The sequence below is a fragment of the Neopsephotus bourkii genome, unplaced genomic scaffold (genome assembly GCF_033783945.1).
Source record: "Neopsephotus bourkii isolate Nb327-2 ecotype Australia unplaced genomic scaffold, CSIRO-AGI_Nbou_v1 NB_1542, whole genome shotgun sequence".
In the NCBI taxonomy this organism is placed as follows: Eukaryota; Metazoa; Chordata; class Aves; order Psittaciformes; family Psittacidae; genus Neopsephotus; species Neopsephotus bourkii.
In genome coordinates this window covers 4,521,283-4,540,626 of record NW_026902018.1, presented here as the reverse complement: position 1 = coordinate 4,540,626, position 19,344 = coordinate 4,521,283, and the positions used below count along the sequence as shown (strand labels likewise).

The window sequence follows — 19,344 nt, the reverse complement described above, 5'->3', positions numbered from 1 at the left end:
CAAATGAAAGCTCTCACATTCTAATATTTGATATGCTGGAACAGGCTTGGACCTCTTAACATTCAAGAGATAAGCCTCTCCCATTCCTGCAGCAGACTAAAAAAGTTAAAAGAGCAAATCAACATGGACAAGCAATTTTAAACAATAAGTATACAACAAAACCCCTACAGCCGTGTTTTACAACACCACTAAGAATAATTTCAACAAAATTGCCAGTCAACTGCTTAGAATTCATGTTTTATTCTCTTTTGTGAGGAATTGCTTTTAAATCACTTCAGACACCCATGTGACCTCAACCATACTGAAACACTCTATTCCCCCCAAGAAATCCAGATTTTCAGCTAATGGATTATTCAGCAAAGAAGGTGACATCACAGTATTTATTTATCACCATATGCATAGTTCTGCTTATCATGCTACTTGTGATTGTACAAAACTAGAAAGATCTAGGCCCTTTTTATGCTTTGCTCCTGCCTGTTGGCAAATTTGAATGATTTTACGGCAGTGTCTTAAAATAATAGTGCTGAAAACAAAACCTCTACCACTTGGTAAGAGTTTCAAACACTAACTTGCTTTCTCCATATTCTCCTAGTTCAACACATCCTAGACACACACAAACGTTTCATGTATCCATAGGCTGACTCACTTCCTGTCTCCTACAGCTCTGTCACAAACTAAGCTACAGAAGAAAAGTAAATAAAATCAATTCAACGATCTTAGTGAATCCAAAGTATAGGTGGGACCAAGGCAACCAAACAGAAATATCTTCACTTACATTTAGTGTATTTAACACAAAAACATATCCCAAATTGGGCACACCATTAGACAGAAATCAATCCTTTCAAGGAATCAATTATTTTAGAAATACAAAGCTGCTAAAGATACTGAGAATTATCAGTACTGAGATCCAGATTTTCTCTTCTTATGAAGCTGAAGGAGGTTCAGTCACCAGAAGGGACTGTAATACAGTGTCTCCATGGCATCACAACACTTCTTACACCAATTCTGCAGGAACAGGAGCACCAGCAGATTCTGTGGTTAGCCAAAGGATTTGAGGAAGGCATGCAGTAGCTGTACATAAAATAACATCATGACTACTGACCAAAATCAGTATTCCAAGCTATGGTGAAGAACAAGAGAGAACAACTCATGCCAAAAGGATGAGAGCAGAGTTAACACTGAAGGACAAGAGAGGTCCCTGATCTTCTGCCCCTTCTGCACTGAGAAATGTTCATGTTCCTTCTATTGAAATAGGGTGAAACTTTACAAATATGTAGCTAGTGAAAGTCTAACCTAATTCAGGAAAATAACCTCTACTTTAAATAATCTCCTCTAAAATGTTGCAGAAAAAATGAATCCTCTCCACAAAATACTTTTTAAACTAATAGTTTTTCTTTTATGGATTTTGAAGATCAACAAACCATAATCTATTCCTGTGTTGCATTTTAATCCAACTGATCTGAACGACTTTGGCTTTGTAAAATCCAGTTTAAGAACTTTATTATAATTGTTACTCAAACATAATGGAAAACATCTCAATAATTTGACTATTTATAATGAGAACGAACCTTTTATAGCTGTTCAGAGTTGATTTTTTCCTCATGCCAGATCACATCTGACAATCCAGAGCACCCTTAAGGTGTAATGGCAACTTTACAGTATGTTCTCCCTGTCTGCCATCCTCAGACTATACTTTTTAGCAGAATGATACTGAAAAAGATGGCCAAGTCTTGAAGACAGTTACATGAAACTACCTCATGAAAATGGAACCCCCTGCTACACGTCCTAGCTACTTATAGTGACTGGAGAAAACTCGGAAAGAAAACCTAGTAGAAAGATACTGAGCTCCCTTCAACCCTTGCACCTTAAGGCACTCTCACTCGCTACACCTCTGCATTAACTCGACCACCATTTTGTTCAATTTGATTTTTTCCCAGTTGTGTTCAACTGAGATTACTTTTAAAACGGCGGGTGAGAAGAAAGCCTCCCTCTGCTAAAAGCAGAGCGGGGACGTAAAACGGCCTCCACACTGCAACACACACACACACACACACACACACCCCCCGGCGTTGCCCCTCTTCCTCACCCGCTCTCTCCCCTAAGGGGCCGCGCCTCAGCCCCGTCCAGCGCCTCAGCCCCACCGCGCGCAGCCCTCCCCGTCCCACGCCAGCAGCGGCCCCGGCTTCCAATTCACCAACTACGCTCCTTACGCTTCTCTCTCACAGCAGCAACCGTCAAACGCGGTATTTACGCTATTAACGTAGGGCCGGACTCAGTATGCTTGACTGCGTTATTCTTATTCACGGAGCGGGGTGTTGCGGTAGCTAGAGCTTGTTGCTGTGGTAACTAGAGCACGCGGGCGCGAAAGCGCAGCGGGCAGGAGCTGCGGCGCGGGAAGCGGGACGGGCTGAGGCGATGACATGGTGGGACAGGGCGCCTTTGACTATGTAGTCTTTCTTTTGTTTTGAAGAGAGAAGTGCAGTTGTTTAGCAGTTGTTTGAACTTTGCAGCTGGGTTTCTCTTTGTTGTTTCGGCAGAGCAGCTCGCAGCGCTGGCGGTTGTGTTTCTGTCAGCTGCGCCGTTTTCCTTACTGAGAGAAGGGGTGGTCAGGCGTTACGGATTCTGTCAAAAGTTAATAGATTCTGAGGGCGGGTTTAAAAGAATGGGGTTTTAAAAGAAAACAACAACAACAACAACAACAACAAAAAAACACCTGACCTTTTGCTTGCTTTTGCTTTATTTTTTGAGCCCTTTGTCTGGTTCAGGACATTGAACTACTTCGCTTTGATGCTTTGAAAATAGTACCTCTCCCACCTTGCAATATTAAGCTTGTTTTCTCTCTCTCTTTCCCCTCCCCTCTTTTTTTTTTTTACAGTGGTCGGTAGAGACTTAAATCAGAGAAGACAATTCAGCTGATGAACAGACATTAATCCTGATGACCATAAAACATTTCTGCCTCTTTCATAGCTTCCTAACAATGAACGTATGCTAAAGTAGCTCTTCTGGGACATAGAACACCGTTAAAAGTCGGTAGTAGTCCTTTTGGTACATCATCTGTCCAGTCACCACATACAGTCATTTTGGAGTATTTTTAGGGAGAGGGAGAATCCTTCCCAGGAAAATTCAGGATGGCACATGCTCGTATATCAGCCAACCTCCCCCCTAATATAGATCCTATGAAAGCTCCTATTGCTTTTGGAAGGAGGGGCCTTCCTAAACTGAATGAGGAGTTGCAGTCTCCTGAGCTGCTGACTCAGCAGCGGGCACTGATGGCGCTCTGTGATATGGTCCATGACCCACAAAATGTCTACCAGGCACTAGAATTAGGTAAGTAACCTGTTGTCATAAGCTTTGACACAGGGGGAAAGGGGAAGGCACTTTTGTGCACTACTTTTCTCCTTGTACTATCTTTGATGACACAAAATTGCCATGAAGTTTTTCCTATTTTAATCTCTTTTAAAGAGGTAAAAAAAATGTTATAATGCCATATGCATAACGATTATTTAAAGAATATCCTCACTTTAGGATTTATCAATGGCCCACTATAGGTTTTAGCACTCCCTAAATACAAAAGTAGTGCAGAATCATTTTTTTTTCTTTTGTTTACACTGAATTTTATGTAAGTCTGAACACAGTCTAATAATATGTATCTATAAAAAACATTAATCAGTCCAAGTTAGAAACACCACCCCCTTGTTGCTTAGTTAAATTTCATTTGCCTGGAATCTTCTCCAACCCTGTTTTCCATGAACCTTTCAGAAAAAAAACAGTGATCTTATGAAAACTACTAAATACATATTATTTAGAAAGAGGAAAATAAAAAGCTTTTAGTTATCCTAGAGCAAGAAAAAAAAAAAACAAAATCACCCTTTTTTCTTTTCCCTTCATTTGACATTTTTTACCTCATATGACTCGGGAGAGTGGTACTTCATACTGGAGGTGCTCAAAATACTCGTATCTCAGATCCCATAATAATAAGAGGCAAAAAAACCTTTGACGAACCTTTAAATTAATAATTAATACAATAATATTTAAATAAGCTTTACAAGTTCATTTGCAAAATCCATTAAATCCTGTTTTGTCATTCATTCCTTCAGCAGCGGACAGCATGACATATCCAGATATAACTTTACCAGACAGAAAATACTGGACCTTTTTATGCAGAACTCCTTCTCAGAAATTTCTTAGTGACTGTAGAATGAGTCTATAGCAAAAAACAACTCTGGAACTTCATGAGAATTTAAGATACAAAAGAATATGATGAAATCTATTACACTCATCAGGATTTTATCTGGCCACCACTATTTTCAGAGGGTTTTATCTGAGCACTTAGAAGAATCCTCATAGCAGCCTTCCAGTATCTGAAGGGGGCCTATAGGGATGCTGGGGAGGGACTCTTCATTAGGGACTGTAGTGGTAGGACAAGGGGTAATGGGTTAAAACTTAAACAGGGGAAGTTTAGATTGGATATAAGGAGGAAATTCTTTCCTGTTAGGGTGGTGAGGCACTGGAATGGGTTGCCCAGGAAGGTTGTGAATGCTCCATCCCTGGCAGTGTTCAAGGCCAGGTTGGACGAGGCCTTGGGTGATACGTTTAGAGCGAGGTGTCCCTGCCCATGGCAGGGGGGTTGGAACTTGATGATCTTAAGGTCCTTTCCAACCCAAACTATTCTATGCTTCTATGAATCCTAAGTGTGGATTTTGGGGAGGAAAAAAACCCCAAAACAAGCACACACACGCACACACACACACCCCCCAGCTCATCTTTGTAATTTTCAGCAGCCTATTTTTAATATGTAACACTGCAGAAGCCTTCCAGTTTGCCACTGTTTTTTTTTCTCCATTTACTTATTTTTTTTCCTCATAAAAGATACCAATAATCAAGTTCAAAATGTATTGTTATTTATTGATCAACAGTAGCTGCTGAAGCAACGTGAGATTGTTGTTTGGGCTGTTTTTCTTTTTCTTTGGTCAGTGCTATGTATGTATCCACATAATCATTAATGGTTTAGCCAGTTTATTTCCACATGTGAAAAGCAATAGTCTGTGTTTATACATAGCACATGGTACACCTAAAGAAACCTTTAAAGAAATGTAGGCATCAATCCTGCAAACACATGCTCTTTGAAAAGCATATTCATATTTCATGAATATCTCCACTTATTTTTAGAGTTATACTGCTTCATAAATATTTGTATGATAAAAATTTAACTTGATACAGAAGTCAGCAGCTTGTTTGTATCATAGCATTTTTTACAGTAGGCCTTGACACTCCAAAGTTTGCTCCCAACTTGAGATAAAACAAGAGTTTCATTGTCAGAACAAGATAAAATTCTGATTATTTGCACTTCAAACTGTGATATAAAAATTATTATTGCTATTTAAAAGTAATGCTGAAGGCAAGAAATGTTAAAATGAACTATTGTGTCTCATAGGAGTTTTGAATAATCTGAAGACTTTGCTGGTACATCAGGTCAGTACTGTCCGACAAAAAACAACAGAAATCCTTCATATAATGACAACACATAATGTTGGCAGGTAGGTCTAATTCCAGAGATTACTAAACAGTAAGGCAAATAATAATTTTCAGTGTGAAATAAGAACAAAATTTGTAAGTTTTTACAAGATAGGTGCAATGTAAATAAGATTTAGCATGTCACAAACATATATGAGTTGTATTATGCTTAATTGAATCTTTTCTCCAATGTTATTTGCAGGCATGGGCTGATACAAAATGGAGTGATTTCTGCCCTCGCTGAGCTCTTGGATGATCCAGTAGATATCTGTCGGAAGAACACACATCTCGTTTTTGAGTATATGTCAAAATTATCTGAAGGTAGGGATTTTTTTCAGCATTTAAGTATTCAAATATGCAAAGCAAATATGTAAGTTTACCTGATTCCTTATGCAATATCTTCCAGATTAATTTTATTCAATTTTATTCGAAAAACATATTTTAAAACAGTATCTTTTCTGTCTTTTCTTGACTAAATTTTCTTTAGTTACGTTTTCGTATGAGAATTTATTCTTCAGGTTCTGTCAGAAAACTTTAAAAAGTATGACTGTCATCTTTCTTATTGGTGGGGATAACTGTATTTTCTAGAGCTGTATTTGAAAATTGTGTAATAACAGTGAGACTACTTAGCCAAAATACAGAAAATGCGTTATATAGTAATAAATTAAATGCTCCATGTTAACATAACACATTTTCAAATAGTCCTGTCTACGTACTGGGAGGATTGATCCTGCTAGATCTGTTAATTTTTTTAGGTCTTATGCAAGCTAAGGTTACCTGCTCAAGATACAGGTTGTAAGGACTGCAGGCTTGAATTCATAGTTCAGAATCTGGCATCAAAAATTCACTTTTTCCTCTTCTGTTCAAAATGATGATCAGCTGCTCATCATGGCACACTAATTTCACAGTACACAGGGTTTGTAGGAGGTTTTTCTGGTGTTAGAAAGTACAAATTTTGTGGAATGTCTTCCCTGATGCTTACAACCACTGGTATAGGAGGATGCAAATGAACAAGTAAGTACACAATCCATTGCACTGTATATTCCACAGATTATGTATTCATGTGCCTTTGACCTTAGGCTCATAGGCACCTTTTCTTAAATGTACACTTTGACATTGCTTTCAAGTGGTGAACTAAAAAAACAATCCAACCACACACCCCCCTCCAAACAACAAAAAAAACCCAACGCACACTTGTGTGTGATGCAAGGAACAATGAAGAAGTTTGCTTTATCTGATTATTTTATTAAATATTGTTTGTGTTTATTATAATAATATAATATTTTTAAATTTTTAAATTATCCTGTTAAGGTATGAAATTAAAAATCTGATCAATTACAATTAACTTTAGATGTCAAATTGAGCTAGTCATCCTACACTCCCTGCATAGCAGGGGTAAAATCAGTATCTAAAGGCACAAGAAGTCTGACACAGAGGTGCTTAGGATGAGTTCTGCTCTGGTGATGTCCATTTATCTCTGGTGAGATAACTAGAAGAGTTAATCACAACAGAATTAGGCATCTAGCTTTTAAATGTTTCAGAAAAATAGAGGAATTCAAGCTGAGAATTTGTCTTTGACTTGTCAGAAGAATAGGTTGTTGTACCTTTTACATATTTTCTTTATTATGTGTATTTATAGTTTTCAAAATATTTTATGCACTAAGGGAATTTATGCTGGTTTGTTACTTTTATTTCCAGATTTTATTACTATAATTTCAATAGTTTTCTAATTTGAGCTTTAGTCTTAAACTTTTCCTGTTTATGAAAATTATAATTTTAACGTTTAAAATTTCAGTAGATAGAAATTATCAATTGAAAAGCTATACTATGTAAAATTATGGGGAAATATCTTGTCTGATAAATTCCTGGAGCTTAAAAAAAGAATTCAATGAATAATTAAAGCCTTTCTGAGGGAATATACATGAATTAAAAAAAAAAAATACCACCATGTATTCTTACATGCATACAACCCTTTCTAAAGTTCTAAATAACTGAATCATTATGAAGGATGTAAATACGGTGGACTGAACAAATTTTTGAGCATCACTATAGAAAACCAGTTAAGTTCTACAGTGATTTTACAGATTTTCAAATCAAATGAGGCCAGGACTTGGCTCACGTATATTTTGACCTGACTGCCTTTAAACAGTTCTGTCCCTTACCTGTGCAGGCAGATAGATTCCGTCCTGTGAACATGTGGATCACAATAGAAACTTATGGGAGAAGAAAACATTATAGAAGTAAATAAATGTTGCCAAATTTTTGCAGATGACTATTAACAGGGAAACTGCCTTAGAGTTTGGTGGCTGCTGTACCATTTTATATATGATTTTAATGTAAATTACAACTAATATTACATGTAAACACCTGCCTGCTTTTAGGTTCTATCTCACAAAACTCAGAGCATTTACTAAGTAGGTTGGAAGTTTAGCTACATAATCAGAAAATATTCACTGAAGGATTAATAAAAGTTTGGGGTGAGGGGTTGGAGGAAACAATCTTTATGGAAACTATCCATGTGGCTCTGAGAGGATGTGAGAGCATTTTTTTGTCCCAGTGTTTGCAGTTAGACACTAGCATTTTATTAGAACCATTTTTTCTACTTAGAGACTTACTGTAACAGTAAGCAATGCTAGCTGTTAGTGTGCCTAAACATAAAGTATTGCATATTAAGAATTCTACATAAACCAAAATACATTGCCCAAACCAGAGGATATGTAATGGTACACCATACTGCCATGCGGGTCTACACCCATTGCTCCATCTTTGTCCCTTCTGGTATCTGAATATAGCCTCTTGGGTCAGGAGCCACTGGTGGGAACTGTCACAATGATAAAATCAGTATGGTGATAATAAGGAAGTGCAAGATTACACTATACAAGGAGAAAACAAGTTGCCTCCTGCAGTGGAAGGATTATCCAACAACTGCCAAGCTGAAGCTGAGAGCCAGCTGCAGCAGTTTCTCTCCTCAAAACCTTGCCTTTGAAGGCAAAGGATTTACAACAACTCTGAAGTGAGCAGGAGCCTCTGCCAAACAAAAAGCAGCTTCCAAATCTTGTAACAGTCCCAGCTTAGCTAAAGTTACCTACACGTACAAAAGAAGCTACAGTTCTCTTAGTGGCAGTTGCTTTTCAACAAGGCTTCTCTTGAGCTAAGACTGCTACCAGTTTCTTCCTTTTAGGTCTCCCACTTCAGGTACTGATGGAAGATAAGGGTCAGATTTTCCAAATCAAACTAACACCAAGACTTGTTTCAGGGAATGGTTCTGGATTTTTGCATCGAAAAAGCAAAAAAGGGTAATTAGTAGTATGAAAAGAGAGCATTTAAATAATTGTAAAATTAGTTATCTGGTAAATTCTGTGCATCAGTGCCTTAATTGCAATTTCCTTTTAAACTTAAGGAGAATTGCTTTATTTGAAACCTGGTATTTATGTCTGTTTTGAGTAATTTTTTGCCCCTTCATTAATTCTCAGCATTTTGCTGTGATCATGTTCTATATGCATGTAGGGCAACTTCTTCCCTATTTTTCCCTCCCTCTCTTCTATTTATAAGAAATTAAAACTGAATGTAGAGGAACCATTTACATCTGTGAAGCAAGCAGAATTTATCAGATCCTATATTCAAATCTCTCGGAGAGCATGATGTGTCTAGCAGTCTCTTTATAGCTTGCTTGAGTCATATCTTTCTAGGTGGAATTCTCTTCCAAAACTTAATTTCTTCAGCTATGAAATCATGCCAAATTTTGGCCATTTCCTCTGTCAATGTTTGTGCTATTAAAATCCTCCAAGACTTGTTCAGGATAGAAGTCCTTGACTAGTTTAAAATAGTCTTACATAGCTTTCTTCAGACCAGATTTTTATACAATGTCCTTTTTGACAGTTTGGGGGTGTGTGTGTGTGAAAACCTGCAATCCTCAGCCTGTAATGTATACGCAGTCTGTAAGATCAGTGGTGTAGAAGCTGAGGTAGCACGTTGTTTGTGAAAGCATCTCTGAGTAATTACCCTAGGAAAAAGGTTTTTATGAGCAATGTATTTTTTATTTAGATAAAAATATAACCTATATATAAAAATATGCATGCCTGCATTTAAGAGTTGGAAGATGACGCCTTGAGCAGAACTGAGTTACCATAGAATGGACTCACATACAGAATGCTGCTCACAAGAAAAATAGAAATGTGGTAAAACTGTTTTCTTTGCTGTGACACAATTTGGGGAATTATCAGGGAGAACAGCAAATATTTTTCAATGGGTAGTAAAAGTCACAATATTTCATTTGACGTGTTACAGATACATAAATAGTCTCTGCCTGGTAATTCAGACTTCCTCAGCTAGCCAAGAAACTGTCTTCCTCTCTGCATTTACTTCTATACCTCACATCCAGATAATGAGATAGGGTGTCCCTTGTGTCAGTTTGAGGAAGTCAGCAATAATATACTATTCCCCAGCTAAATTTCTGATGTTTTCTAAAGCTGAGGTAATTTACAGGGCCAAGAATGCAGTATGTTCAACACTAGACAAAAAGGAACATAAGATGTGCATGTATTTGGCATGAAATGTAGTTGCTTTTGTTAGCTGGGATGTGGTCAGTGACTCCAATTAGCTCTATGCCAGGCCACCTGGTATTTCTCCAAACAGGAGTAATTTAGGAAAATGTGGTTATTTTAATCAAATGCATTTGCAGACCATAATTTAAGGATGTATACCAGTATCTTTCAGGAACAGTGGGATCATTAAAAACTTTTGGTTGGGAAAATCCACAAAGACTGGGAGAACACCAAGGAATAGTATTTCCAGAAGGAACAAAAACTTAGTGGCAAGAATTAACAGCAGAAGAAAAATAAAATGGATATATATGAGGATAGAAGAGGGAGAAGAACCAGCAGTGGGGGAAAACTTAAGAACACTGGAAAAACTAATAGCAAAACTTGACACACTGTACTTAACAATATAAGCAAAAGGGTGCTATGCAATGATAAATGGCAATAGCAACAGCAAAAATAGTTCCAGGAAAAGAATATTTCACTAGAGTATGGTTAATACTGGAAAAGTTTAATAATTCTTACCCATTACCTAGCCTGTCTTTTATGGGTACTTAATCCTTTTAGACAAAGATGGAGGTAGACTGGACGGGGCAATGGATTTTTAAGCTTGCTAGAACCTCCATTTGGGAAGAGTCCAAGAGATACTTCTTGTACTTTACTGACTCAAAGTGTGTTCACTATTCCATCCTTGGAAAAGCATAACCAATCAGATCTGTGGATAAGGACTGTTTAAGGATACTTTATTCCCTTTGAAATTTGTTTTGCTGTATGGAGTGCAAATGATGAAAGGACAGATGGCATTCTTACTGCAGCAGATGGAACATCTCTTCTGTGAATGTCATTGTTGCCCAGGTGAGGTGAAATCCCAGCTGTATTAATGCAGCTCTTTTGGGTAGCAGTGCACTGCATCACTGATAAACCTGAGAACTGAGAAAATAGATGCAAATTTAATTGCATGATTTATCCAGACAGATGACTAAGAGTCAAGTGATTTCATTTCAGCACCTGTCTTTGGCCTAGTCTTTTTAGTTTTAACTTCCCTGTGCCTCAGTTTTCTTACACGATCAGAAAATAGGGTTATTTTATTTTTAACATCTTGGATTCTTTCAGATAGAAAAGAAAGTATGAGCTCCTCAGAATACCAAGATCAAAAACATCACAGGAATTAGTTGGTTAGAGAGTTTATAGCAAGGAATTGCTAGTCAGAGAACACGATTATGTGATTTATTTAATTATTTACAACTTTATTCCTCCCCATGCCCATGCTTTTCTCAAGCCAAGTAGGAACACATGACATAGCTTCAAATTCTTTTCTTCTTCCCAAGATAGCTTCATTCAATGAGCAGTGTAAGTGACTCCTTTTCTTTAGAAATACCCTTGGCCCTTTGATAAAATACCCTAGTTTCTCTACTTCTACTGCAGGTTGGTTGTAATACTTAATGACCTTCTCAGTTGAATAAAGAATTTTTTTTTCATATAAAATGTTTTTTACCCTCCTCATGACTGCCTACACTTTTGGTTTTAATTTTTCTATCAAGCTTTCTCACCTTGAAACTATGCTGCAATGAACAGCAGTGTTTTCTTGTCACTTTTCTCACTAGTCTGAAATGGTCACAGTACTACAAAAGGTAGAGGTGAAGGAGGCAATACATTTAATAATCCACTCATTGGGAAAGGAGGCCCTGACTCATTGCATACCTTATTCACAATTCAGCTGGCTCATAATAGGATATTACACTATAGAAAGCAATTCAGATAGAAATACTGTGCAAATTCTTAAGTAAGAGAGAGCATTTTAATGGCAAAAAAAGTTTAGAGGATCCTGTACTTGCTATATGGACAGTACTGGCAATTACCATGAATAGCTTTTAGTAAACTCACCAAGTCAAGCAGCACAACTGCAAATATCACAAGCAGGCAATAATATCTTCTCCTTACAAGCAAAGCCTAAATACTCCTTATTGGGCACAACAAATCTTTTATCCCTTCAAGGTGCAGCCTCATTGGCTCTCTTGACTACTCAGGTGTAACAGTTGACAGGGAATGCTTAAAGGGCCCCTGTCTTCAGCACAGAGATAAAATACCGTGTTCAAAATTAGACAGATTTCCCCTCATTATTAATTATGTCTACACTGAAGAGTTTTGAAAGTCTTAACTCATGACATGAGCCTCAGAGAATACTTTGGTTGAAATAGCAAGGTTGAAAATTATTATTGCTTAAACCACTGCCTTCAAGAGTATTGCAGTTCTCTTGGCAGTCCCACCCAACTCATTAGCTTAAGTCTGAATGTCACTTAGAAAAATCCTAGCTTGAATTTAGATGTCCTCAAACAGGTCAAAAGAAGGATTCTTATGTGTAAGGTAAGAAAGAGTAGGACTTTTTGATGCATTTTGTAGAAATGCTGAGAAGCAAACAAAACAATGAAACTATCCAAGCACTATCAAATATTTTCAGCTGGTCTCAAAAATGATTAATGAGGTGAAGGGTTCTAAGTCAAACTGTTTAAACTTCAGAGATGTTATTTATTGAGCATCCTCTAAGAAGTGAATTTTATGAGTTTATGCTGTTTGTACATGAGTTCCCCCCTTTTTCTTAATGTACATCCAAAATCTTAAAGATTTCAGCAAGAGGATTTTCTGGAACCTTGTTATACTCTGAATGGATGGATTTTTCTCCAAAACAATGAAAAACCATCAGTAAGAATTATGCTGATAGATCACTTGATATGATAATTTTAAAAAATACTTAATTTTTCTGGGAGCCTAATTTTTCACAAGCATGAGCCAGCTTCTTGTACTGATAATAATAAAACTCATTCAGATTTTATGAAGATAATAAATGGGAACACACATCCCTTAACTCTTACTGAGCTGCTCAGTTGTAATTGCTAAAGATTAAAGTATCTGAATGTTGATGAATAAACTGGGGAAGATGATCTGGAGCAAATAAAGAAAACTTCACAAGCATTATCCAGTTAAGTAACTGTCATAGCACTCAGTAATAACCACACTAGAAACACATTCAGTATCATTTGAATTATTTATTTTTTTAAGTGGACAATTTAAATGTTGATGTTATTTAACCATTTTGTTTGAAATTTCTTAGAGCCCTTGGCTGAGATTTCTTGCCCTAATCGTAATACATAGGGGGAACAAAAGTAGGTTATTTTCCAGTGTGCATGTGTGTCTGTGTCTCCGTGTACGTATGTGCTTTACAATTATCAAACATATATTTACACACCAACTTTACACTGAAGTCTTTAAGAAGTCTTTTCTATGGCAGGGGAAAGAATCAACTGACCAAAGACTTAGGTCTATATGATCCATTTTTGATTTTCCAGTATAGTCCCACAGAGCTTCTTATGCATTCAAACTTTTGCCGGAATGTTAATCCATCCAGTAGTGTTTCTTTATGAGATGAAACCTGGAGCTGAGGAATGCATCTCTTCAGTTTCCTTAACTTCACTAAACTGTAAATAATTTAAATTATTAAATTGAAATACCAAGACATTTAGTTATTGTTCATATCGCTCATCTTTAACCTTCCAATAATACAGCACATTTTAAAAATAATTTTTAAAACCAACAAAAAAAAAAAAGAAAAAAAAGACTTTGGAGGCTATATACTACACAAGCTCCATAGCTCCTGCTTCTTGGGAAATCTGTTACAATATTACAATCCCCAGAATGCAGTTGGAGCAGTGGAACAGAATTGGCTGTTGGCAACTTTCACATTCAGCAATCCAGACACTACAACAATAATTTTAAAAATTGCCTTGTGATTTATTTTGTTTACCTGTATTAAAAAAGGAACACTAACCTACTTAAATATAGTTTGGTTTTTGTGAAACACCACAAGATTTGGCAAAAAAAGATGTAAAAGAAGACTGGTTTGATGTATAAAAATTAATAGTAGAAGAAACACTGACCTTAATTTGGCCTATTCATAGATTAATTTTATGTAATTTTGCTGCATATTTGAAGCCTTCAAGTGCAGAACAAGCTGCTTGTCAGGTTGGAAATCACACAACAGTTGCACACCAACAATTCCTTTAACAGGCAAGGTGATAAACAGTAAAGCAAAGCAGAAATGTGTACGTAGTATGAGCTATGAGTCATGTGCACACATGATGTATAGTTATATACTGTTTGTGTGTACCACTATTGTGGGTGCATGCCCATTCTCTACGAATTTAAGTCGTATTTTGCTAAAACTCGTCTGTTCTGTAGCCTTTGCTTTAAACCAGCTTTTTCTCACAACACAACCATTCTGCTCTATACCCTGCAAACAAGTTCATCTGTCACTCACCAGCTTTTTATCTTTGTGTCAGTAAAATTTTAGGACAACTGGATGAAGAATTATTTCTTACACACAACATGATAACACTCCCACTGTAGGAAACGGAATGAAACAAATGGAATAAAAGTGCAGTGACTATGGTGAAAAATTAGCCACAGAGTTAGGCCTCAATCTCTTTCTTTGTTTTAGTTTGGGTTTCTTTTTCGCTATGTGAGGCGGAATTGTGTGGGGTTTTTGGAGAGGAAGCTTTCTCTCTCCAGGACATATATTTGTGAAAAATGATGTAGCAAGTTAAGGGGGCATAAGAGGAACTGTGTACATACATCAGATTTCCCCTTTTCTCTCCTTGGGCTACTAAGCATTGCCCCATTTATTTAAATGAGAAGTGGCAGTGGTTAGCCCCTTTTTTATCACTTCAGCAAAACAGATTAAGCCCAAGGATTCTTAGCAGAGGCCAATATATTTGAGATTGTTCTGAATGATGACATCTGTCACTGCATCAAAGACAAACTGTATGTTACTGGTATCAGTGGCACAGGTAAAGTGTGAGTAGATCTCCTTGGTCTCCTTGTTGCGATTTAAGTCCTCAAACTGGCGTTGGATGTAGACTGCTGCCTCTTCGTAAGTGTTTTGGCCTTTGTATTCAGGAAAGCAGACTGTTAAAGGTATGCGTCGGATTTTTTCTGCCAGCAGATCTTTCTTATTCAAAAAAAGAATGAGGGAGGTGTTGATAAACCAATTGTTGTTGCAGATAGAATCAAAGAGACGCAAACTTTCTGCCATTCGACTCTGTAGGAGAGGAAACAACAGTGTTAATAACAGTCTTTCAGCATAACTGGAAAGCACACAAAATATGTCTATCAATGAACTTTTAGAAACATTTTTTGTTTCATTTGGCGATGGTCCATCTTACCTGACCATGAATTACAGGGACCTTAATTCATTTATTTTGATACAATACATTTCTTCACAGACATATTTTTATCTTTTCAAATATTTGATAACTATGGAGGAAAGTTTAAAACTGAAGATTTAGAAACTATAGGTGTAACTTGGGGAAACATGGTTGTGTTCAAACTTAGGTTAGCACTATAAGCACCTTCTTTAATAAAAGGAATGTGTAATTTCTAAGGATTTCACACTACAGAAACTTTCTGTTTAAAGTTTTTTAAAAAGGAGCCACTACAGTACAATGGTAATATTGCATCATTAGATGTGTAGTTCAGCACATAATACATACTCTACATTTTTTCTTTGCCTTTCTTCTCCCCAGTGTGTAATGGTAAACTTGAAAGAATACACAAGAACCATGTTCTACTCACACTGGTGGGACAATTTGTGTATTTATGGGGGAAAGCTCATTTTAGTCAGACTTGTTTAACATCTTTGTGTCTGCTACCCTGTATGTAGACTCCACTGATGAACAATTTAGGATGACAAACACAGTTACATATTTGGAAATAACAATCCAGTGCTGCTGTAAACTGAAAGCAGAAAGGTCTGTTAGAAATCAACGGCTGTCTGGAATTGTCCTGGCGTGCTGCTGCTGCAACACTCTCAGGGTGCAGCTGGAGCTGTCCATGGTACTCAGTGCTCTTGGCAGGAAGCTTTTAGCGTTTGGTTTATATGAAGAGGTGTCAACAGATGAAATATATGGAATATAAAATATTCTAGATAATTAAACTAAATAGCAGTCATTCTTTGTGCAGTTATAATGTGTATCAAATAATATATTTCTTCTACCTAAGATATGTGCCATAGCACACAGTGGCGGTGTTCCCGCTGTGCCAGCAGGTACAGCAAGTACTTCAGAAGTCTGCTTACTTTGGATAGTGAGTGTAAAACTATTATGACACTTCACTATGTTCTAACATTCCCACCTATTCTTCTGCAATAATTGCAATAATTTTTCTAATGTTAACTTGTAATGAACTTACTGTTTTGAACACTATTAGTTACATTTCCCATATAGATCACTCTGCAGGTATTGCACTCCTTTGTATACACAATATTTTAGGTTTGTAAAAACCTTAATCATACATCATGAGTCGCCACAGTGGTCCAGAGTAAGGGTACAGAAGGGATTTGGGATATTAAGGGAAAAAATAAAAAAGTGTATATTTTGCTTAGAAGATTATTTGCAAATATTCCATTTGTCTGGCTTGTGTTCAGAGTGAATGAAAGTAATCTGCAGAGTCTGGGTATTTTTGTTGATGTTTGACTGGGAAGGATTCTGGCCAGTTTTCCTGTTTGGAAAGCTGAGAGGATGATTTTCACCTTCAACAGAAGTAACAGTATTCTGGAACTAATTCTCCTGAAATGTGTATCAGTTGTGTCTAGTCTATCTCCCTTTACTTCATTAGAGTGTATCCATATTTCAGTTGGTGAGATGAAGAAAGAAGAATAATTCACTGTTTCATTACCCAAAAAGTAATATGAAAATATAAATTGCTTAAACTCTACTTTTTAGTTTTAATAGAAAATGAAACTATCTTATCTTGTTATTAATTCAAAGGAAATTTGCAACAGTATTGATCATAATTATTATACTAAAACCGTATCCTGAAAAAGTTACTCCTTAAAAATGCATAGTTGCTGAACTACTGGAAGTTTTACCTAAACTTTTCAAATTACTTCGTATACTTCCTCATTTTATTTGTGTTGCTATTCCTTTCCATTTGCTATGGACTGACTTGCTCAGAATCACATCCTCTGTTCTCAGAGTTCCACAAAGGCATTTATTTAGTGATTTTAGTGACTAATTCTGTGTTTACAGATTAAAACCAAGACCACTGGCAGTTTCAAAAGCTGCAGGAGCACAGGGGCACACCATGATGGTTGGCACTGCCACAGCAGCAGCATGTAGCAATGTTAAAATCTAATGTAGAGCCTCTTAAGGCATACTGAGATATAAACAAATTGACTCAATACCTATATTTGGTTGGGATGTTTTTGTTTGTTTACTTCTTCCTTCGTAAAGGTGGGGTTGTCTAACACTTGAGCCTACTTTGTGTACAGACAGATTTATAGGTGTTAAAATGTGGCTTTAAAAATCTGTTTGAGGGTTTATATTTTAGTAGCGCCATGAAAATCCTGTCACAACAAATAACCCGCCCCAAAATATCATAGGTCTGTTTCAAATAATCATCTTTTTCTTTCCTTCCCTGAATTTGTAGCTGATAATAAAACTACACAAGAATTTTTTAGTTCTGTTGAAATGCTTTTCCTACTAATTGTTTGGAAAAAAATGGTTTAGAGCTAAATCTAGGGGTTTAGCCAACTCTCTGAATATCCAATCCAACAGGATATTGCATTTTTAGAGGTTTGTGTTCATTACTGTATTTTGTAGTGAATCATAATAATGTCCCTCTATTACCAAATCCTCAGCTGGACTTTGTAGTCAAAGGACAAAATCAGAAAGTTAAAACCTTTCCATAAACTGTGAAATGCAATGACTGTGTACAAGAGGACCAATAGTTTTCAGTTATTGTAAATTTGGTTATCATGATGTAAAGAAAGAATTTGTAAACTGTGGCACCTGCCACCTAAGGAATTTCTTCTTCAATATAATATTATTTTTATTATATTGGTTGAATATCTGAAAGTTATACAAATCTTAACTAAACCAAATGGAATTTCTTTTAGTTAAAATGCAAACAAGTTGATCAGGAATAATTTCCTACACAGATGCATGCTGTTATTACAGCAGTGCAAGACTATGATTGTATGCTATAAATGCTTGATATACCTTTGAAAATGAACCCCCCAAATCCATTTCATGATTTAACTATAATAGCAAAAGTGCAAAAATGTATCACTGAGCAATAAGGAAATAAATATATCAGAAATGAAAATCCAACTCTTACTCTCAGTAGGATGTCATCCATGTAGTTATTAAAACTTTAGGGAAAGAGAAATAGGCAGCATCTATTTCATATGAAGAGCATATGAGAAAACTAACTGTAGTTGCTTCAATTTTTTTTTTAACCTGTTAACATGGAGACATGAAACAGTGCTCAATATCACTTTCCACATGGAATTATATGACAAACTTAAAAATCCAAACCCAAGAGAAAAGAGTACACATGGCAAGACAAGGCCTGTATAAATTTTAATTAGTGGCTTGTGATGTAGGCAGTGCATCAATCACATTTCAAACAGCAATGCATGACGTGTCTCAGGTTTTTATAGCCAGATGACATCTTGATATAGCTGAAAATCTTAAATAATAAGTGATATATCCACAGCTCTAAGATGAAGGCTGACATTGAAACTGAGCCTAAAGATACATGATGTATCCACTCACACAGTCCTATCCTAACGTAACAGGCTCATTCCTGTTTTTTTAAAACTACTGTACATATTATAGGGAAAGTGAACTAGAGAGGGTTAAGGCTTATTATAATAATCAAAATGATAGAATAAATTATTGTACAACTCCTAAAAGAGTTACACAGATTTTCTATTAACATGAAGGAAAAGTAATGGTAGGAAAAGGCATTGTTCTTCTCTGCAGTATCATTTCCAGTTCAGGAATCCTGAATAAAGAAGCTAGCCACATGGTTGGAAAAAATGTGCTGCTGTAATTCCATAGTCATATACAAGCTGGGGTATAAGCAAGATAATGCCAATGCCTTATCCAGATGGCCTTGTTGGGAGCTAATTGCGAATTCTTCTCTGAGCATGAGAACAAGGAATTGGTTGCTTAAGGGAAAGAACATGCTAAGGAACAGATGGCTGCTTCTGTTCTTCCAATAATTTGCAAACATACAAACATCCCTGGTCATGCTCTGGAACAGCAAAGGTGTGCTTAGCAGGAAAGAGTTCCAGGGCAACTAAGAGTTTTCGAGAAGGAAGACCCTCTTAGTCAGTAAATAGAAAAATCACTTGGTAAGTGAAGCCAAAATGAATGTAGTATCTTCTCACAGCTTTCACATTAAAACTTTCTGGTCACAGTTGGGAGAGCTCTGAACTTAAGAACTATGAAGA

At 36.5% G+C, this 19,344-nt stretch overlaps 2 protein-coding genes across 4 annotated transcripts in view; one reads left to right on the top strand and one right to left on the bottom strand.

Moving 5' to 3' along the window:
* The first annotated feature begins 2,101 nt into the window (after nucleotides 1–2,101).
* Nucleotides 2,102–19,344, top strand: part of RSPH14 (radial spoke head 14 homolog) — an 85,605-nt gene continuing 68,362 nt past the window's right edge. Inside the window, exons 1-4 of one of the 3 annotated variants that reach the window (XM_061370675.1) lie at nucleotides 2,102–2,243; nucleotides 2,876–3,327; nucleotides 5,435–5,537; nucleotides 5,717–5,835. In XM_061370675.1, the coding sequence (XP_061226659.1) occupies nucleotides 3,129–3,327; nucleotides 5,435–5,537; nucleotides 5,717–5,835 (421 nt within the window). In that variant the 5' untranslated portion in view covers nucleotides 2,102–2,243; nucleotides 2,876–3,128. Of the gene's footprint in view, nucleotides 2,244–2,269; nucleotides 2,321–2,421; nucleotides 2,451–2,875; nucleotides 3,328–5,434; nucleotides 5,538–5,716; nucleotides 5,836–19,344 lie in introns of those variants that run through there. The other 2 variants (XM_061370674.1, XM_061370673.1) reach the window with 2 other exon arrangements.
* Nucleotides 13,082–19,344, bottom strand: part of GNAZ (G protein subunit alpha z) — a 57,695-nt gene continuing 51,432 nt past the window's right edge. Inside the window, exon 4 of the mRNA XM_061370672.1 lies at nucleotides 13,082–15,144. Within this exon, the coding sequence (XP_061226656.1) occupies nucleotides 14,800–15,144 (345 nt within the window). The 3' untranslated portion in view covers nucleotides 13,082–14,799. The remainder of the gene's footprint in view (nucleotides 15,145–19,344) is intronic.